Source organism: Myotis davidii, unplaced genomic scaffold (genome assembly GCF_000327345.1).
Source record: "Myotis davidii unplaced genomic scaffold, ASM32734v1 scaffold875, whole genome shotgun sequence".
NCBI lineage: Eukaryota > Metazoa > Chordata > Mammalia > Chiroptera > Vespertilionidae > Myotis > Myotis davidii.
This window is the reverse complement of record NW_006286244.1, coordinates 1,878,000-1,896,403: the sequence shown is the minus strand read 5'-3', so window position 1 is coordinate 1,896,403 and position 18,404 is coordinate 1,878,000. Positions and strand designations below refer to the sequence as shown.

The 18,404-nt window shown below is 47.8% G+C and overlaps 1 protein-coding gene across 1 annotated transcript in view; it reads left to right on the top strand.

Moving 5' to 3' along the window:
- The first annotated feature begins 4,706 nt into the window (after positions 1 to 4,706).
- Positions 4,707 to 18,404, top strand: part of TTC13 (tetratricopeptide repeat domain 13) — a 42,731-nt gene continuing 29,033 nt past the window's right edge. Inside the window, exons 1-6 of the mRNA XM_015560005.1 lie at positions 4,707 to 4,712; positions 4,848 to 4,991; positions 8,363 to 8,438; positions 10,946 to 11,016; positions 17,211 to 17,276; positions 18,341 to 18,400. Of these exons, the coding sequence (XP_015415491.1) occupies positions 4,707 to 4,712; positions 4,848 to 4,991; positions 8,363 to 8,438; positions 10,946 to 11,016; positions 17,211 to 17,276; positions 18,341 to 18,400 (423 nt within the window). The remainder of the gene's footprint in view (positions 4,713 to 4,847; positions 4,992 to 8,362; positions 8,439 to 10,945; positions 11,017 to 17,210; positions 17,277 to 18,340; positions 18,401 to 18,404) is intronic.

Here is an 18,404-nt window from a genome sequence, read left to right as displayed (position 1 = left end):
CTGGGAGGCCGGTGAATGGAGCCAAGAGCCGGCCGCAGGCTCCCGGGCCAGGGCGGCCTCTCCCGAGGCCAGCAGCTGCGGAAAGGGTGGAGGAGGAGACGGCAGGCGGCCCCGTGGGCGCTGTGGGAACCGGGGAGGGACTGACACCCGCGCTAGGCCTGGAAATCGGGTGTCCCGATCCCCCGGGCTGTTGCTCGTATTAAGCAGCCTCTGCCATCCGATCCCTGGAAGGAAAGAGGGGAACCGCACCGCGAGCCCGTCTTATCTGCTTGTCCGCATCTGGCTTCCGGTTGTTGCGGGTTGACCTGTGACCTGTCAGGTGTCGCCCCGAAGGTGAAAAGGGCCCTGCGGGCCCTGAGCCTGCGTGAGAGTCGGAGCTGGAGCTGCGCGTGCACCCGGGACCGGAGGAGCCGGGCCAGCCCATTCATTGCGCTGGGGCGCCCTTGGCCTCCGGGGAGTGGACCCCGAGAGATGCCGCCGGGGCAGGATGTAGTCCGCGTGCAGGTTTTGTGCAGGTTTCGTGTCCAAGTTCTGTAGCGGATGCTTTTACCCTGCAGCCGCCTCCTTCCCTTCCCTACCCCCTTCCATGCATTAAGTCGCCTTAAGGCTCACTTTTCAAAGGTCTGGGTCCACCTCCCTCCCGTGGCTTTTACGGCCTGAGAGCGCTGCTCTTGGGCATTCTGTACCTGGAAGACAATAGTATTTTTCTTGTTGGTTGAGATGAGATGCCAAGATTAGCACACACCGGTTTCCCTTTAGCACAGCCTGACTTCCTGGAGGAAGTCAGGGGTATGTGACTTGCTTATTGTGAAGCCACAGACCTTGGCTAGTAAACAGCCCGCATAGCAGGGCCAGCCTGGCCGAGTGGGGGAAAAAGGAATGGGTTTCATACTCTGTCGCTCTCTGGGAATCCGAACAAGCGAATGGCCTGTCTTCGCAAAATTATCTCCTTTCTAAGGGGAAGACACTGTTACCTGATTACAGGGTTTTTTTTCTCTCCTCCTCCTCCTCCACCTTCGAGTGCGGCGAGGGAAGTGAGAAACCACTAACCTATCTGAGCGCTTGCGGTGTGCCCTGTGTGTTGTCAGCTCGGGGTGGATCGGCCCCTTCTCGAAGTCGATCGGAACACCGGTGACCGCCGCATTGAATGGTAGTTCCTGTCTCAGAGGAAACCCAGACACAGTGAGATCACCCCCTTCCTGCGGCCCCACAGCTGCCAGAGGCGGAGCCCAGGTGGTGAGGCCCGGATAAAACCCCGTCTGAACACTAAGTGTTTGTAGGTAGCAACACACGTCCAGGCCTAGCATTTACTAGCAAACAGTATATATTGTGTAAATCCTCATTCCCCTTCCCGCCTATAGTAGTATAGCTGGGTGATGCGCACTGGCTAGAGGAGACCCAGATGCTAGGCAATGGAAGCTAATGGATTTACGTATATTATGCAATCAATTGATATTATGAAATCAATGGATATTATTGATCCAGTTGGCACATTTTATCCTGTAGCATCAGGCTTATGCCAGTGCGTTCCCCCTTCCCCCCCAATAAAGATAGATGTGGGTTTTCTTTTTTTAATATATTTTTATTGATTTCAGAAAGGAAGAGACAGGGAGAGAGAGAGAGAGAGAGAGAAACATCCATGATGAGAGAGAGTCATGGACCAGCTGCCTCCTGCAAGCCGCACACTGGGGATTGAGCCCATAACCTGGGCATGTGCCCTGACTGGGAGTTGAACTGTGACCTCCTGGTTCATAGGTCAGCGTTCAACCACTGAGCCACGCTGGCCGGGCAGGTGTGAGTTTTCCTAACCTGGCATGTAGAGGAATCATCCTGGCCATCCCTCCATTCCCTTGGGTGTAGACACCATTGTCTAAGGTTCTCTGCTTGGGAGGGGGCACACTGCCCCAGGAGGCTTGGAGCATAACTTATTTCAATGTTTCACTTTTCTTCGTCTCTCCCCCAGGCAGCACTTCTTTTCTTAGCTTGGAATTTTAGACATGCTGCTGCAGATGAGCAGCCCGAGTCTCTGTTGGGACATGCTGTCCCAACAGCTGCTGACAGGTGCTAAAGGGCCTTTGCCACTGATGACGTCAGATAGTTCCCAGAGTCCCCTGTTGGCGCTTCCGGGGGCTCCCGCTGGTCCCGTGGCTTCCCTGGCTGCAGTATGTGACCATGTGGTGGAGACGCTGGGATGTCTCATGTCTCCCTCCTTCTCCTGGACAAGCAGGTGGATGGATGCTGGGCCCTTTGGAGCCATCGCCAGCCCCTCTCTGTCCTAAGAAGAAAAGGTGTGGGAACCAATTCGGGATTTATAGTGAACTCTGTCACAGCCCGAGGGGCTCATGTTCTGTGTCCAGAAGCCCCATAGGATCCACATCAGGGTCTAGATTCGTGCCAGAGTCCAGAACGACTCCCGTCTTCAGCATCAGACAGACCTGCCCTCACCAGCTAGCATTCAGCTCTGATCCTGACCAAGTCCAGAAGACTTAAAGATGGCCAGTGCAGCCCTAGCTGGTTTGGCTCCGTGGATAGAGCGTGGGCCTGCGGACTGAAGGGCCCCAGGTTTAATTCCAGTCAAGGGCGCATGCCAGGGTTGCGTGCTTGATTCTCAGTGCGGGGAGAGGCAGTTGATCAATGATTCACTCTCATCATTGATGTTTCTATCTCTCTCTCCCTCTCTGAAATCATCAATAAAATATATTTAACAAAGAAAAAAAAAAAAGGTGGCCAGTACAGATAGTAACTTCCTTAACTGAGGGACCAGTTGTTTAAATCAATGAAATCAGTCTGATCGCCCTCAGAACTTTGATCTGCAGTTCCTTGGAGGTGATAAGGAATCAGTGGACAGGAGCTTTTATAATGAGAGCTATTTCCTTTCTTGTTCTGGCTATGAGGAAGTTAACCACATTTGGCAACTGCAGTTACCCTTACTATTAGTATATTTGCTCAATCCTTTTTTTCCCCCCCTTGACCCTGATTTTGTGTGTTTGTTGACATATATAATTTTGTGACAAGTATCTTCGGATTTTTTTAAAATATATTTTTATTTCAGAGAGGAAGGAAAAAAGGGAGAGAGAGATAGAAACATCAATGATGAGAGAGACTCTTCGATCAGTTGCCTTCTGCACGCCTCCTACTGGGGATCGTGCCCTTCTGGACCCTGGACCTTTATTGACGTGGTGCCCGCGAGTGCAGGTGTGCCAGGCTCGGCTGTGCTCTTTCCTCGTTTTGTGACCTTGAACGTGTCCCTTCTTGCTGAGCCTACTTATCCACGTGTTCAAGGAGCCCAAGGTAACGATGATCAAGTTCACGTCGGCAGCTCTTATCTGTTCTGCCCGGAATTTATTTCCTACCTGTAGGCAAGGCAGCTTCCAGCCCGCATCGCACAGGCTCTCCACTTAAAGGTCGCCCTTCCCTCAAGGACTGTCCTTCCTCCTAAACTTCCCATTTCAGCCAGTAGCACTGGTTCTCTTCCAGCTGCATGAAGCCGGTGCCGTGTGCCACTTGCCATGCCTGTCATTTTACTTCACGTCTGAATGAAATATTAATGTCGGGATGAGCAGGAGTGCCTGTGGTCACTCGTGTTACTGAGCACTTTTTTGAGGTTTTATCTAGTGCCAGAAGATGCTAAATGAGTATAAATATTAAAAAGACCTGGATGTCGTTACATGTCGACGATACCGTTAGTCACTGAGTGAATGGAGATGTTACTAGAGCTGTTGAGAGTTCAATAATGTGGGCACAGGAAATACTCAGCTCCAGCCAGTGAGGAAGACGGCAGATGTACGGGGTGCTTATCTCTGCCTGGACCACTCCCCCCCCCCCCCTTCCCCCCCTTTCCCCCTTACCCCCTTCACCTGTGAGATTCTTAACTTCCCTCTCCCTTCATTGGTCAGTGGCACAGGCTCCAGGAAGTCCCGCCTCCCCTGCTCCACCAGAGTGGGGCCATGAGGCCCTCCCATGTTGTAATATGTAGCGGTACTTCATTCCTTCTTAAGGCTGACTACTGTTCTTGTCTGAGTTCCTGTTTTCAGTTCTTTGGGGCGTATACTGATTTGTTGAATGATGGGATCATGTGCACAGCCTGTGTTTAACTTTTTGAGGAACTATCAAGCCGTTTCCCACAGCAGCCACACCGTTTCCCATCCCCATCAGCAACGCACGAGGGTTCTAGTTTCTCTGATCTTTGCCAACACTTGAGATTGTCCATTTCAAAAAAAAAAGATGGCCATGCTAGCGGGTGTGAAGTGGTCCCTCGTGATTTGGTTTGCATTCCCTGATTAATAATGACGTAGAGCATCGTTTCATGAATGTAGTGTCCATTGCTACATATTCTTTGGAAATTTGCCTATTCAAGACCTTTGACCATTTTTTTTTTTTAAGTTGGGTTGCCCTTTGCTTGGTGAATTTTAGGAGTCATTTGTATGTTGTGATATGAGACCCTTCATGCATATCTTGGAACGTTAGGTCCCCCGGCCTGGCTTTGTTCTCCTTTTTGTGTGTGTGTGTTTTTTTTTTAATCTGTGGTAAATGCTGCAGGTGGGAGAGGGCAGTGAAAGGGCCTTAGCAACTAAACTGACTCCATGTTGTGGTGGGACTAGCGTTGGACTCGTACTGGTTTGCCCTGTCGGCCTTCGATAAGTTCTAACTTGCCAGAACCGCGTCTCGGCGTCTGGGAAGTCTAGCTGGCTTTGGTCCTTTTCAGGATGGCCGTGAGGACAGCCACGAAGGGGTGTGCATGATACTGGACACTAACGCATGCACACAGCTGTCAAGTGGACTAGACACTTGTCCTTACTTTGGTTTTGAGGATCCTTCACATTCCAGTTCCCAGCTGAGCCGCTAAGAGCCCTGCATTTAAGGCGCGGAGAGTAACAAGGCCTGCTTGCTTTTCAGAGTCCTCCTTCCTGAACTTCCACGACTCGGACTGCGAGCCCCGGGGATCGCTGCCCTGCGACTCTCTGCTCTCCCTCAACACGGAGAAGATCCTGGTACGCATCCTCCGCCCACGCCCTCTGTGTGTGATGCTCATCCCCGAAGGTGCAGGTCCCCTGCTGTCAACCAGGAGTTGAGCCCAGTGGGCCTGTGGGCATAAGACGAAGATTGTGCATCTGTATTGGGTCACATGAGTTATTGTGACCTAGGAATTGGATGGCCGGTCACTCGGGACCTAGGTCATGTCACTGTGAAGTCCTCAGGGATGAAAGGGAGTCAGGAACCTTATTTCTAGGAGCCTCGTGTGTTTGAAAGTAGAGTCTAATCTCATTTTCCCAGCCTTCGGCTGTGTGGGGATCTTATATGTCTGTACTTTTAATTTTTGTTTCTTTTTTTAAAATCCTTATTGTTGAAAGTATTATGTATGTCCCCCTTTTTCCCCAGTGACCTCCAGCCGCAGGCCTTCACCACCGTCTCTGTGTCACATATGGGTTATGCATATGTGCATACAAGGTCTTTGGTTGATTATCTCTCCCCCGCCTTCCCTCCGAGCTGTGTCTGTATCTTTTATCAGCCCAGCTAAGTGTGCAGGAGAGCTCTCCACTCGGGTGAGCGCACGGCACTGGCACCGTCCGTCTGCGTCCGTCTGTCTGTCCACGTTAGCATGTGCTCCACAGCCCCTCTGCCTTGAGGTGGGGCCTCTGCCTGCTGTTCACTTATTTCCAAGAAGCCGAGTTCCTCTTCCGGTGCCCAAGGTTCCCATCTTTTTTCTCCAGGCCTTCCCCTTCAACATCCACTTGGATACTGCTTTTTCCTCTTGTTGAAAGTTCCACTTTAGGACACTCTTTTCCAAACAGAGCTTTGCCTTTTCCTGTGAGAACTCCTGACAATAGGAAGGAGTTGCAAACCTGAGGACGATGAACTGACTTGGCCTCACTCGGTGCCTAGCAGCCAGACTGATACCTGGACGCTTGAATTGGATCTGTCCGAGACCAGACCGGGCTGTCTCACAAGGTAGTGAGTGGGCCGTGGAGGCCAACGGTGACCAGAGATTGGATAATCCCACCGTGGACAGACGATTAGGTGCTTAGAGAATGACGAAACTTCTGATTGATAGTGATTCAGATGCTTTCTACTAGCTGGCTGTCCAGTTTAGATGGCCCTATGAGTTGTGTCCTTATAAGAAGAGAAAATTTGTGCCCAGCCAGTGTGCTCAGTGGTTGAGCGTCGACCTATGAACCAGGAATGACTTCATAGTTCGATTCCCGGTCAGGGCACATGCCTGGGTTTTGGGCTCGATCCCCAGTAGGGGGTGTGCAGGAAGCAGCCGATCAATGATTTTCTCTCATCATTGATGTTTCTATTTCTCTCTCCCTCTCCCTTCCTCTCTGAAATCAATAAAATTTTATGAAAAAAAAAAAGAAACGAATTTGTTCCTACTCTACCCCTGCCCACTTCTGTTACAGACTTTATTTTAATGTAATTAACAGTTTTAAGTCAGGAATGCTCTTCAGTCTACTCTTGATGTTGCTTGGCAAGTGATTTCTTCTCTTCATGGGACTTCATTTCTGCTCTCTCCCACATCTTTTTTGCACAAAGCCTTGACAAATGGCAACCTTGCACCGAATGCCAGATGAAATTAATAAGGCTTCTTCAGTATTCAGAGAATTATTTATAGCCTCCTTTTCTCGGCTCGAAGCAGTTTATTAAGCAGAAAAATCTTTTGCATCTGTGTGCTGTCCTCAGTCATCTGACAAAGAGGAGGGGCCATTGCCCGGTCACCCCCAGATGTGCGCACCGTCCTGTGCTTCTGTCCCGTGTTGTTAAATGTGCTCTTTCCTCACGAAGCCGGACGTCGTCGCCAGGGGCGGGAGCTCCCAGCTCAAGGAAAGAGCTGGCTGAGCTGCCCTCGTCATCAAGGTTCTGCTGGAGGAAGTAAAGTGTAGAACACCCCCATCCTGGTAGAATTCTCTGGTGTCTCATTCCTTCCGGAGTCCTGGCTCGAAGCGAGAACTGACTCCTGACCTGCGGTGCCCTCTGACCTGCGTCTTTTTACTTGTGTCTTAACCAGAGGTCGCTTATTCTTGATGTTTTCTGGGCAAACCAAATACCGCCCTGTATCTGAACATCCGCCTGGATTTGGAGGGTCTCCGGTGCCCGTGGACATACCTCGTTACCCTGTTTGAGTAGGAAGCTCATCGCGGGGCTGAATCCCAGTCATTGGCTAAGCAGCATGTACATTAGTCAGAAGAGTCTCCCACGTGACATTATTTGTCTGGAATCTATGGAATATGGGGTTAAAAAAAAGAGAAGAATTCAAATAATGGGGATGTCTCCAGGTCCCAGTCCTAGAGTTTTGCCAAAAGCCACAGGTCGTCTTAGCTTTTCCTGTCTGTGGGTGTGTGTACCAGGTTTGATCATGTCTTAGGTGCATCCGGTAGGAAGTTGTCACATTAATGTGAACCCCTTAGGCTTAGTGTGTCACCGTTTAGCGTCGACAGCCATTCCCGGGGAAGTAGCAGGTCTTTATCAGACACGGTTTGTCTCCACCACCCGGTGGGGTCCTCATTCCGTGGGCTGGACCGATGCTGCTTATGAAATCATCCCACTTATAAGCTCACTTATATCATCTGCTTTCCCCCGGCCCCGCTTTTGTGGTTTTTTTTTGTTTTTTTTTAAATATATTTTATTGATACAGAGACGAAGGGAGAGAGAGTTAGAAACATCGATGGGAGAGAAACATCGATCAGCTGCCTCCTGCACATCTACTGGGGATGTGCCCGCAACCCAGGTACATGCCCTTGACCGGAATCGAACCTGGGACCTTTCAGTCCGCAGGCCGACACTCTGTCCACTGAGCCAAACCGGTTTTGGCGCGGCCCCGCTTTTGTTTTGAGTCCTGCCAGCTGTGTGCGTGTCCGCATGGATTCCGCGTGGGCCATGCTCCTGCCTTACGGGGAGGGTCAAGTTCATCACGTGGCCATGCTTTATTCAACGGATTGTCTTGTTTCTTGGTCAGATTTTGTTGGTCCTTCTACGGTGCCATCTCTGTACAACGTGTAGCTCTTATTTCTAAACTGTGTCAGGGTTTAAAAGAGCTGGTCACTTGAATGTGATGTTTGCAACACAGCCGAGGTCATTAAATGGTCCCTGGAGACGCAGAGGGAGCGTTGAGGCCGCCAGCGAGATGAATCCCTTCGGAGGGGAAAGGTCTGGCTCTTGGACATGGAACCACCAGCAGTCGGGGGAGGAAACACATGAGTTACACACAGATGGTGCCCTTGACATACACAATCGATGTGACAGAGGGACAATTTATTGCTTCTCCTATAAATTCAGTGTAGCTTTACTTTTCCAACGGTAGGCTTTTATTATGTTTTCATCTCTGATAAGCTAACGTGTGTGTCTGTTTGTTTTTTTATTTCAGAGCCAGGCCAAGTCTATCGCAGAACAGAAGAGATTTCCGTTTGCTACTGACAACGACAGCACAAACGAGGAGTTAGGTGAGACTTCCGCCAGGGCGTGGGGTGAGGTGGGGGGGTGCTGTGGTTTTCCCCTCAAATCTGTGATTACACACAGAGCCGGTAGGCAGGATGGAGAGGTAGAGAGCGCGGAGACCAACAGAGATGGGCTCTGCTGGTGCGAGTGGTCTGATCTGAGCGAGTCCATGCGTCGTAGCATAAAAGAAAGGGCTTGGACGGAATGATCGGGAAGGACTGTTCCAGCCCGTGCTCCCACGGAAATTAATAATTAAGGGAATGAGTTCCTAGGAACTGTTACTCATTAAAAGGTCGTGTGTAGTCATCAAGTGTGAACAATGTAGAAGTGAAAGCAGAAGGGGACCACGCCTACTCCCGCCTTCTGTGTCATAAAAAGGGTAGGTGTGGGTTCACTCGCTCCTGGGCACAGTCATCACCACGGGCTGAGAACGTGGGTGGAGGAAGTTGAGGTTATTCAGGTCGGCAAGCAGGTCGTGCAGTTGGCTTGTCCAGGGCGTGTTTAAAACAGGGGGGCTGGCCCGTGTCTGGTGGGCTTTTGGGTGTGTCTTCTCATTCTCTGGTCAGCTCACCCTTGAAGGAGAGGAAATAGTTTGAGAGATACAGGACTGAACTGGGCAGCGGGCCAGACCTCACAGGAGCACGTGCCTGCTCCGGGCACCTATACAACGATTTCCTACCTAATCCTATATAATAAAGAGGTAATATGCTAATTAGACAGGACGGCGGAATGACCTTCCAGAACGACCTTCTGGAATGACCAGTGGGCTGGGCCGAGAGGCAGCTGGGGCTGCAAGGGCCAAGCCCCTTGCATGAGTTTCGTGCACCGGGCCTCTAGTTTACACGTAACCATTGTATGCTTTCTGCGGCCACGCACATTGTGTATGAGGACCGAGCTCTTCTTGTCTTGCCTCCTTTCCTCTGGGGGTGCCGGTGATTGAGAGCCACCCACTTTGAAAGTATTAGTCCTTTTTTGGTGCTATTTTTGGAGCAGCCTTTGAGAAGCAATGATCCTTTAAGGCCCAGATTTGGTCTTTTCCGAAGTCCTCATCGAGGAATTGAAACCATTCTTGTATTCCAGGCCAGTGCCCAGCAGCTCCGCTGCAGCTTGTGTATTTCCCTGGAAGGTGTTGGTTTGCAGGGGTCCGGAGCCGAGCTGGGCAGCCTGGTTCCTGCGTCTCATTCAGTGCACCTTGTCTTTGGACAGTTTGTTTAACGACTTTACGCTTGTCTGTAAATGGAGATGATAGTCGTACCCGCCTCATTGCAGTAAAGGAGTCAATACGTTAGCGTGTGTCAGTGCTCAGGACTGGGCCTTGCACGCCTTAAGAGCGCAGTACATGTCACTACTACATGTCACATGTTATTACTGTTTGTTGTTTTTTCCCTCTGATATGACTGGCCCTCACTAAAGACGACTTTGGTTGTCTTGTTACCTGATACGACTATCTGAATAGCACCCACTGTTCGGCTGGATACAAATTTGACCTTAATGTGTCTTTTCAAAGACGTTAGAATAAAAACAGTCCTTTGTTTTATTTTGGAGAATGCCCTCAAAAACTCTTGTATTATTATGATGCTCAATGTTTTGGACCTTTGCTTTTCTCAAGTTAGTTATAAAGATGATTTAAATCTCTTTCTGCATTTAATGTTTTCCTGCATTTAAGCGTTTTGCTACTTTTTAACTGTCAGGAAATTTAAGCTCTACTGACAGTAAAAGTTTTAGTTGCCCATCTTCTTAACATCTATGACATCTTAGAGTTGCAGTACAGCTTTTTTTTTTGCAAATAAATATAGTATATTGAATGAGGAATGTTTTTTTTCAGGTGTATTTGGGGATGTACAGAGTTTGGGCAAGCATTATAGATGGAAATATAATATATAATATTAAAATTTACCTAACCAGTTTGATCAAAACTACTCATTCTTCACTAGTGTAAATTTTGAGTAGTATTTTGACTGTATTTTGAATAGGAGAGGTAGAAAACAGACTATCATTTCATTGCAATCATGTGAATTATTTACAGTTAAGTATTATGTTAATATATGTTAATTTGAGCCTCTATTTTTGTTCTTATTAGGTAACTGGTAGTAAATTTAGCACCCCCAGGAATCGAGATTTGTGATGCTCTTTGGGTATTTCTCACGACTTTCTCAGTGAAATCACATGTTATGTGGGTATTATTCAGGGTCATTACTAGTTCTTTTGAGATATAGATAGGAAGGCTCATAAAGGTTATTTGGTATTTGAAAGTGAGTGATGGACTTGGAAAAAGATAATTACTTCTTGTAGGCAGATGTTTTATAGATGGCTTTAATAATTTAAATCCAGATAAAACTAGGAGACTGATTAGCAAGTGCTGAGTGGTAGAGGAATTCGATTACATCTTATTAACGTCTAGGGTTTCTTTAACTGCTTCTAGTCCTTGCAGCTGCCTTTTAAGATTCAGTAAAGAATTTTCGTCTGATCCTTTATTCTGTCCTTTAATATTTTTGCATTTTTTTCCCCACAGCTATTGCTTATGTGTTGATTGGCAGTGGTCTCTATGATGAAGCAATAAGGCATTTCTCAACAATGCTTCAGGTAATTTTTCTTCTTAATTATGTAATTTCAAGTTCATAGTCATGACAAAAATATGTACTCTTGCATCGTTGAAGTGTTGCAGTAATCCGTCTATTTTAGGGTTAGGTACGAAAGCCCAGGAAATCAGCCCTGACTGGGAGCATTTCCTTGGTGCAGGCCTCGTCCGGGGTCTCGTTCCCTCTGCAGTGTTACTGTACATGAGGAAAGCGAGGCCCGCCCTCGGGTGGCAGGTGGGCTTCCAATGCAGGTTTAAGAAGACTGTCATTAGCTCAGTGCACTTTCCTCCCTACCGTGGCCTCTCCCGCGGGCGTGGGCACTGGTGCTTCTTGGAATCCAGATGTTTGCTTTCTATGCAGGAATTGCTCTCAGTGGTTAAGTCCCACTCGTGCATTTGTTTCTCACTTTTAATTATGAGACTCCTCCGTGGGATTATGGGGCCTTGGATGATGGATGACTGCGCTAAAATCTGGTTAAGGCGAAATGCTTAAATACGCAGTTGCAAAGGGACCCTTCATGGAGCCTAACGTGGCTGGCCTCATATGTCCCATCATCATTTAACCGTATTTCTGTAGCTACGTCCCCATTACCAATGGCTGACGTAGAGGACAGTGAAGAACACGTGGACTTTAGAGTTAGAGATACTCAGGTTCCAATCCACTTAGCTGCTCACTAGCAAGTTACTTAACCCCCTAGATTATGGGGATATAACTACCTCCAGAAATACTAGTTAGTCCTAAATGCAGTATCCTACAAAGTACTTGGCACACAGTAAATGCTCAGTAAATTTTAACTGCTCACAGCACCATTCTGGCATATTTATCTGTGCTGATACAGTAAGGGCTAATCGCTAGTTTACAATCCAGCACGTAGACTTAATTTTAAGAAAATAATTTTGAAATTTTTTGCTGTGCGTGTGTTTTCTCTTTTTTAAACATGGGTTTGATTATGTTGATAACCCTATCTTTGCTCTCAAAAAAATTGATGGTATATTTTTTAGTTACTACTTTAAAGTCCCCAAGGAGCTGTGTGTTTGGGTGGACATATGGAATAATATTCTTCAGTAGAGTTTGCAGTACAAAGGATAGAGTGTAAATAGTTTTTAAAGCACCTTTCTGTTTAACATTGCAATATTTAAAAAGGTAAGCTGGCACTTGTACACAGCGAACACTTAGGCCTGGATTGAAAGGGAGGTTTTGATACATTTATAGGCACAAATGTCAATTAAACCTATGGTGATCAACAGCAGAAAACAGTATGAGCTCGCAGATATATTATCAATTCATTCAACTCTTTGAAATTATTAGCATTGTAGTTGAAGGAAATAAAGCAATCTTAAAGAAAAAAATTTTGAAGAAAAAAATATTCCAGTTTTGCTACTCTACCATTAAAGTTTTTTATTGATGATCTTTTCAAAATACGCATTTGTGTTTTGTAATCTGATTATATGTACTGTTTGTATTACGTTTTCATTTAGTTTTATAAGTAAATGTTTTTCAGTATTTCTCTACAATCTTACTTTAATGGCCCTATAACATGTCTTTGTATTGTCTATTGCTGCAAAACCTCTTCTCTTCTAATTGTGTTCAGAAAGTAAGTCTCTCTTTGTGCGGAGAAAAGATATTAAGATATTGAAATGTAATAGAGCATTTTCATCAGTCTCTGAGGTAATGGATTGCTTTGGTCTGGGAAGTCTTTTTTTTAACATTTTTATTGATTTCAGAGAAAGTGGGAGAGAGAGAGAGAGAAAGAGAGAGAGAGAGAGAGAGAGAGAGAGAGAGAGATTGAGAGAAGCATCAATGATGAGGGGGAATTATTGGTCAGCTGCCTCCTCCACTCCCCACATTGGGCCTGCAACCTGAGCATGTGCCCTGACCGGGAATCGAACCCTGACCTCCTGGTCGACATTCAACCTCTGAGCCATGCCTGCCGGGCAGTCTGGAAGTTTTTCTTTGTGAATGTGTGGGTGATAAGGTTGGACTGGTTTTCTGGTGATTCAGGCTACTGATGGGGCAGGAGTGGGATTAGGGGGAAGCGCTACGTTCAGACACTGTCCCCAACAGAAGAAAGAGCTGGGCGGCCATTGGTGACATTTTCCTATGGAGGGGGAGTGACTTGGGCGCTGCTGCTGCTTTTCTCTCTTCTTCTTCTTTTTTAAAATAATATATTTTTATTGATTTCAGAGAGGAAGGGAGAGGGAGAGAGAGATAGAAACATCAATGATAAGAGAGGATCATGGATCTGCTGCCTCCTGCACGCCCCGCACTGGGGATCAAGCCCGCAACCTGGGCATGTGCCCTGACTGGGAATCGAACCATAACCTCCTGGTTCATAGGTGGATGCTCTTCCTCTGAGCCTCACCGAATGGGTGCTTTCTCTCTTCTTATCCCTTGTTTTGGTGCCTCTTAGGTTTTCCATATCATGACGGGTGTGGAAAATCCTATTTGCACGGCACACTAGAGTAACCTGAGGTCAACTTAAATTTCACATATAGAGCGTGGTGACGTTTGTCCCATATCTTTAGATTATATGACTATAACAAACACAAAATACAAGGACTTGATATCAAATGCTGAAGTTCTTTTTACTATTTTAATAAGAAACTCGTTCCTGCTTTTCTGGACAAAACTTTTCCATATTAGGCTTTATGTTTGAAAGTGAGAGTTTTTGTTGAGTTCTTCAAATTTTTGATAGCCGGTCTCGTCAAGAAACTGTGCAGGTCGGTGGTAGCAGGTGTGCAAAGAACAGTTACTGCTTCATTTCTCACCGTGACTCAGAGTTTTATAAATCAGTCTTTTTAAATAATATTTTAGGAGTATGATCACTCTTTAAACCTGACTGTTCTTCTTTTTCAATCATTGGCCAATGCAGTGGTACTGTGGCTTGCGGCAGTGAAATTGATTTTTACCCCAACAACACCCTACCTTATCCAGTCCTCAGAACAGTGGTGCTGCGTCTCTCCCAGTGTGCACCCGTGCCTTCCACTCACCGCGTTAGGACCCTTTTATGAGGCAGTTAGCTGGCTTTTGCGATTGATTGTGTGACCTAGGGCTCATCCGCTTATGATCTGATTCTGGTGGAAGTGACTCTGGTATGATCTTTAATAAACATCCTTTATGTAAATACGTGTGTGTGTCTACAACTTAGCCCAAACGTAGTCCTCCATACATTGCTCTGTGGTGACTTCTTTGGATTTGTCTGTCTTCGATCCAATGACTTTTGAGTTTTAATTTAAAAAGCCAGCCTTGGGGTGGAAGAATAAATCTTTTTAAAATTTAAAGTCACTATGTAAATAATACGATGAGGATAGTGAACTAGACCTTTATTTTTGAGACATCTAAGTGGACATCATTCCAATAAAGTAACTACCTTATTATACCAGGGTTTTTCATTTGCATGAAGTAAATAGTATTAAAAGGTGGAAATATTGGTTCTGTGAAAGCCTGGGTGGGTGGGTGGTGCCTGCAGATGCAGGGAGCTGAGGAGCCTTGGTGTCCGGGAGCTGTCCGTAGTGCTGACTCCCAGAGCGCGCATGTGAGTGTGTGTGAGCGGGCTGAACAGAAGGCAGGAGCGTGATTGGTATTTTCTGCAGAGGCATCTAGATGTGATTTCTTTCTTTTTCAAGTTACCAGTTGCCACCCTTTCGTAGGGCCTGAAATTAACTGGCACACCAGGCAGCACTTTTTAGAAAATGCACTTTCTATTAGACTAGAAGATATCAGATTTATACTGCAGATGGAGTGTACGCAGTATGCATGTGTGTATATATGTATGTTATGTACGTATACATGTGTGTACTGGGTTGCAATGTAAAGTTATTTCTCACTATGGATTAGAGTAGAGATATGAATGTCGCTGTTGTAGGTGTTGGGAGCCAGAGAATACTCCCAGCCAGGGGAGTAGCATGGTCAGACTGTAGTGCTAGACAGGTAGCTCTTAGACCAGGCCTGCAGGGGGCAGAGGTAGGAAGGTGGTGAGGCATTGCAGCAGCCTGGGTGAGGAGGAAGGCTTCCGTGGCCAGTCGGGGGCTGATGGGTCGGGAAGGAGACACGGGAGATACTCAGGAGTGAAGCTTCTAGAATTGCCTGTGTCGCCGTATGGGGCGGGGAGGTGGGGGACTCCCAGGGTGGCTGGCCTTGGCCACAGGGTGTACGGGGGTGACCACCCTGCCAGGAGAATAAGTATCTATTTAAATTCACTTCTTTCTGCTTCACCTGATGGTCATCTCAGTTTTAGGAGAAAGACTTGGAGAGTGGCATTTTGAGACGTTACAGAGCTGAGGGGTTTACTCTCACTGGAGAATATGGTCACAGGGGACCAGCTCTGCGGGCTTAGTGCCCGCCCCTCTGGAAGGCAAGGCTCCCTGACGGTGCCCTCCGGGGCCCGCTGGCTGGGGTGACTGCCCAGCGGAACCCGAAGGCTGTCTGACCTCCGTGCCTCCGCGGTTCCTTTCCCCGCTGCCCCTCTCCCCAGACTGCTTGCTCTGCCGGAAGCCAGGAGGGGGGTTGAGTGTTTCCCGTGTCACCTCTGGGTGGCAGGTGATGAGGGCCCTTTCTTTCTTGTGCTTTTCTTTATTTCCTAACTTTCTGTCACTGATACTAAATGTTTTATTTACTATTTAAATAAGACGTTTATTCGTTATACAATTTTTTATTATTTTCTACAATACATAGTACTGAATGTTTTTTCTGTTTATAGATGCACACGTGTATGTTTTAAACAATTGAAAGGAATACAGCAGGGTGTCACAGAGAAGGAGAGCGTAGCTAGTAATCCCACCCCCAGGGGAAATCAGTTACCCGCACAATCACACGTCAGCTCCACTTACAGGAAGTAGCTGCCGCTCCTCTGCGATTCTCTGTAGCTTGTCCTCTTTTTCCTTTTAGCAAGTAGCATGGACAGCCTTTCATGCCAGCTGCCTCTGAGTTACAAATCACAAACCCAGAACCACCCGGGGCGCAGGGAGGCGCCTGACATGAGCGCAGTGTCTTGATGTGAGACGGAGCCGTGGGTGGGCTTGGGGAGACAGACGAATCCACACCTTCATCTGAAGAGGCAGCCAGCCAGTCCTAGCTCTAGTCATTTTTTGTCACGTGGGCGATCTTCGTTGAATCTTTTAGTTTTCCAAGAGAAGCTAGAAATCTGTCATTGTTTCCCTGCAGTTTTCCAATTTCCCATACGGCGTGAGGCCGGTCGGGTGGAGCCAGCACCCCACGTTAGCCACTGGGTGTAGATGGACCTCACATTGTCTGAAGCAGCCTTTTCCTTTCTCAGTGCACGGCCTCTTCTCCTTTATTCTTTCTCTTTGCTCACAGCGAGGCAAGGTGTCCTTTCTGCAGGGCTGGCCGGCACCCGCTCAGGTCTGAATTGGGCCATAGATTCGCCTCTAAAGTGGCCCGTCCGGTGCGATTCTATTAAATTCTTCAGCAGGGTCGAGAGTTCCACCCAGAATCGTAGCCCTCTTCCTTCTTAAAACCTGGGGCTGATTCAGAGATGAGGTCAAAATGGCAGCGGCCGCGTGGACTCAGGAGGCATCTCCCTCAGCCTGGGGGGCAGCTCCTGCCCCTGTGTGCAGGGGCTCGATGGCCGGGCATTCGCTCTGCCTCTGGGCCTGCGTGGCGCTTCATTCGGCCCATCTGAGAGCAGGTTGCAGAACGGTCTGACCACTGAGTGTAAAGGACCCTGTGTCCCCAACCGCCCGGGGAGTCCACTGGTGTCCTGTCCTCACCGTGCTGGCTCCGAGGGTCAGCCCTAACCCGGTGGTTTCATGATTGTAAGACAGGAGGCAACCCAGGAAGGGGCATCACCCCGTTGTCGACTCCCCGAGCCTCCGTTTTCTGTAGGACTTGCTTGCTGACGCTGCCAGCCATGGGGTGGTCGAGAGAGTCACCTACATTCTCAATCAGATGCCTGTGAAAGAGACCAGCGCAGGGCTCAGTATTGTTGGTTCTCATTATTTTAGGTTTTTTGTTTTGTTTTGTTTTGTTTTTTAATGCAAAACTCTTACTGCGTGTCTCATTCCCATGGGCTTAAGGATACAGGTTTCCCTGCTTGGGGACTGCGTATTGACTTACGTGTGGTAGCACAGAGCTGTCACTTGGGGCGTTAATATGCTTTAAGCAGAAACTGACTTTTTTGTTTTGTTTTGTTTCGTTTCGTTTCTAGTTTTTGACGTGTTTCTGTTTTGGTCTGACTAGGAGGAGCCTGATCTGGTTAGTGCCATTTATGGCCGAGGGATAGCCTATGGAAAGAAGGGCCTACATGTGAGTATGGAATAGTCGCGCTTGCGTAGTGCCGACACGACCTACTGTGGACCAGGGTGGATGGAGCGCTCCCTGTTGGTGGAGCTCTGGTGGGACGTGCAGAGGGCTGCTCAGGTCACAGGGAGAAGGTGGCAGGAGAGGACTGACTCAAGACCAGGTGGCCGGGAGGTGGTGAACTGGGAATGACCCAGGTCTGCGGAGGTCAGTTTTGCCATATTGTCTACTCTTAAAGGACAGTTTTGGCCAGCCTGCACTTTAGTTTGTAGTGAACTGGACGTAGACCAAGAGAAGCAGGAGACCGTAACTGGTTCCTAAGACACACTCATGGTGCAAGCAGGGGCTGGGCATCAGCAGCGCAGCAGGACTCGGAATTGGAGCTCCTTTCTTAGTTATGTTTTTTTTTTTAACCCACCCCCCATCGGGGACCAAGCCTACAACCTGGGCATGTGCCCTGATCGGGAATTGAGCCATGACCTCCTAGTTCATAGGTTGACACACAACCACTGAGCCACACTGGCTGGGCAATGTGCCGATTTTAGAGAGAACTTACCTGGACTTCCTGTTGTGTCGGACACTTAGGGGTTTGATTGACACTGACTTGGCCCCTTCTGCTCCCCCAATGCCGCTGGTCAGCGGTGTCCTCTGCCTGCTGATGTCCACATTCTCATCCCTTGAAATGTATTGATTCGGGGTTTTACTGGGTGAAGTTTAGAAACTATTCCACCATCTGTGGAACCTGGGATAGGAGCCAGGGCCAGCGTGCTGTTGATGGGTAGGTAGACTTGAGTGAGTTGACTAATGGTATCTTAACTTATTTAACCAGTTTAGAAACTATTCCACCATCTGTGGAACCTGTGATAGGAGCCAGGGCCAGCGTGCTGTTGATGGTAGGTAGACTTGAGTGAGTTGACTAATGGTACCTTAACTTATTTAACTTACAGATGCTAAGTTGGTATTTATTTCTAAATAAGCAGTTCTGTCGTTACTAAGTTATTATTGCAGAAATCTGTTGCGCCCGGTCTTGAGTAACAGTGCATCTCATACTGAGCTGATGCCTTTTCAAGGACATTAAGAACGCTGAGCTCGCTCTGTTCGAACTGAGCCGAGTCATTGCCTTGGAACCAGACA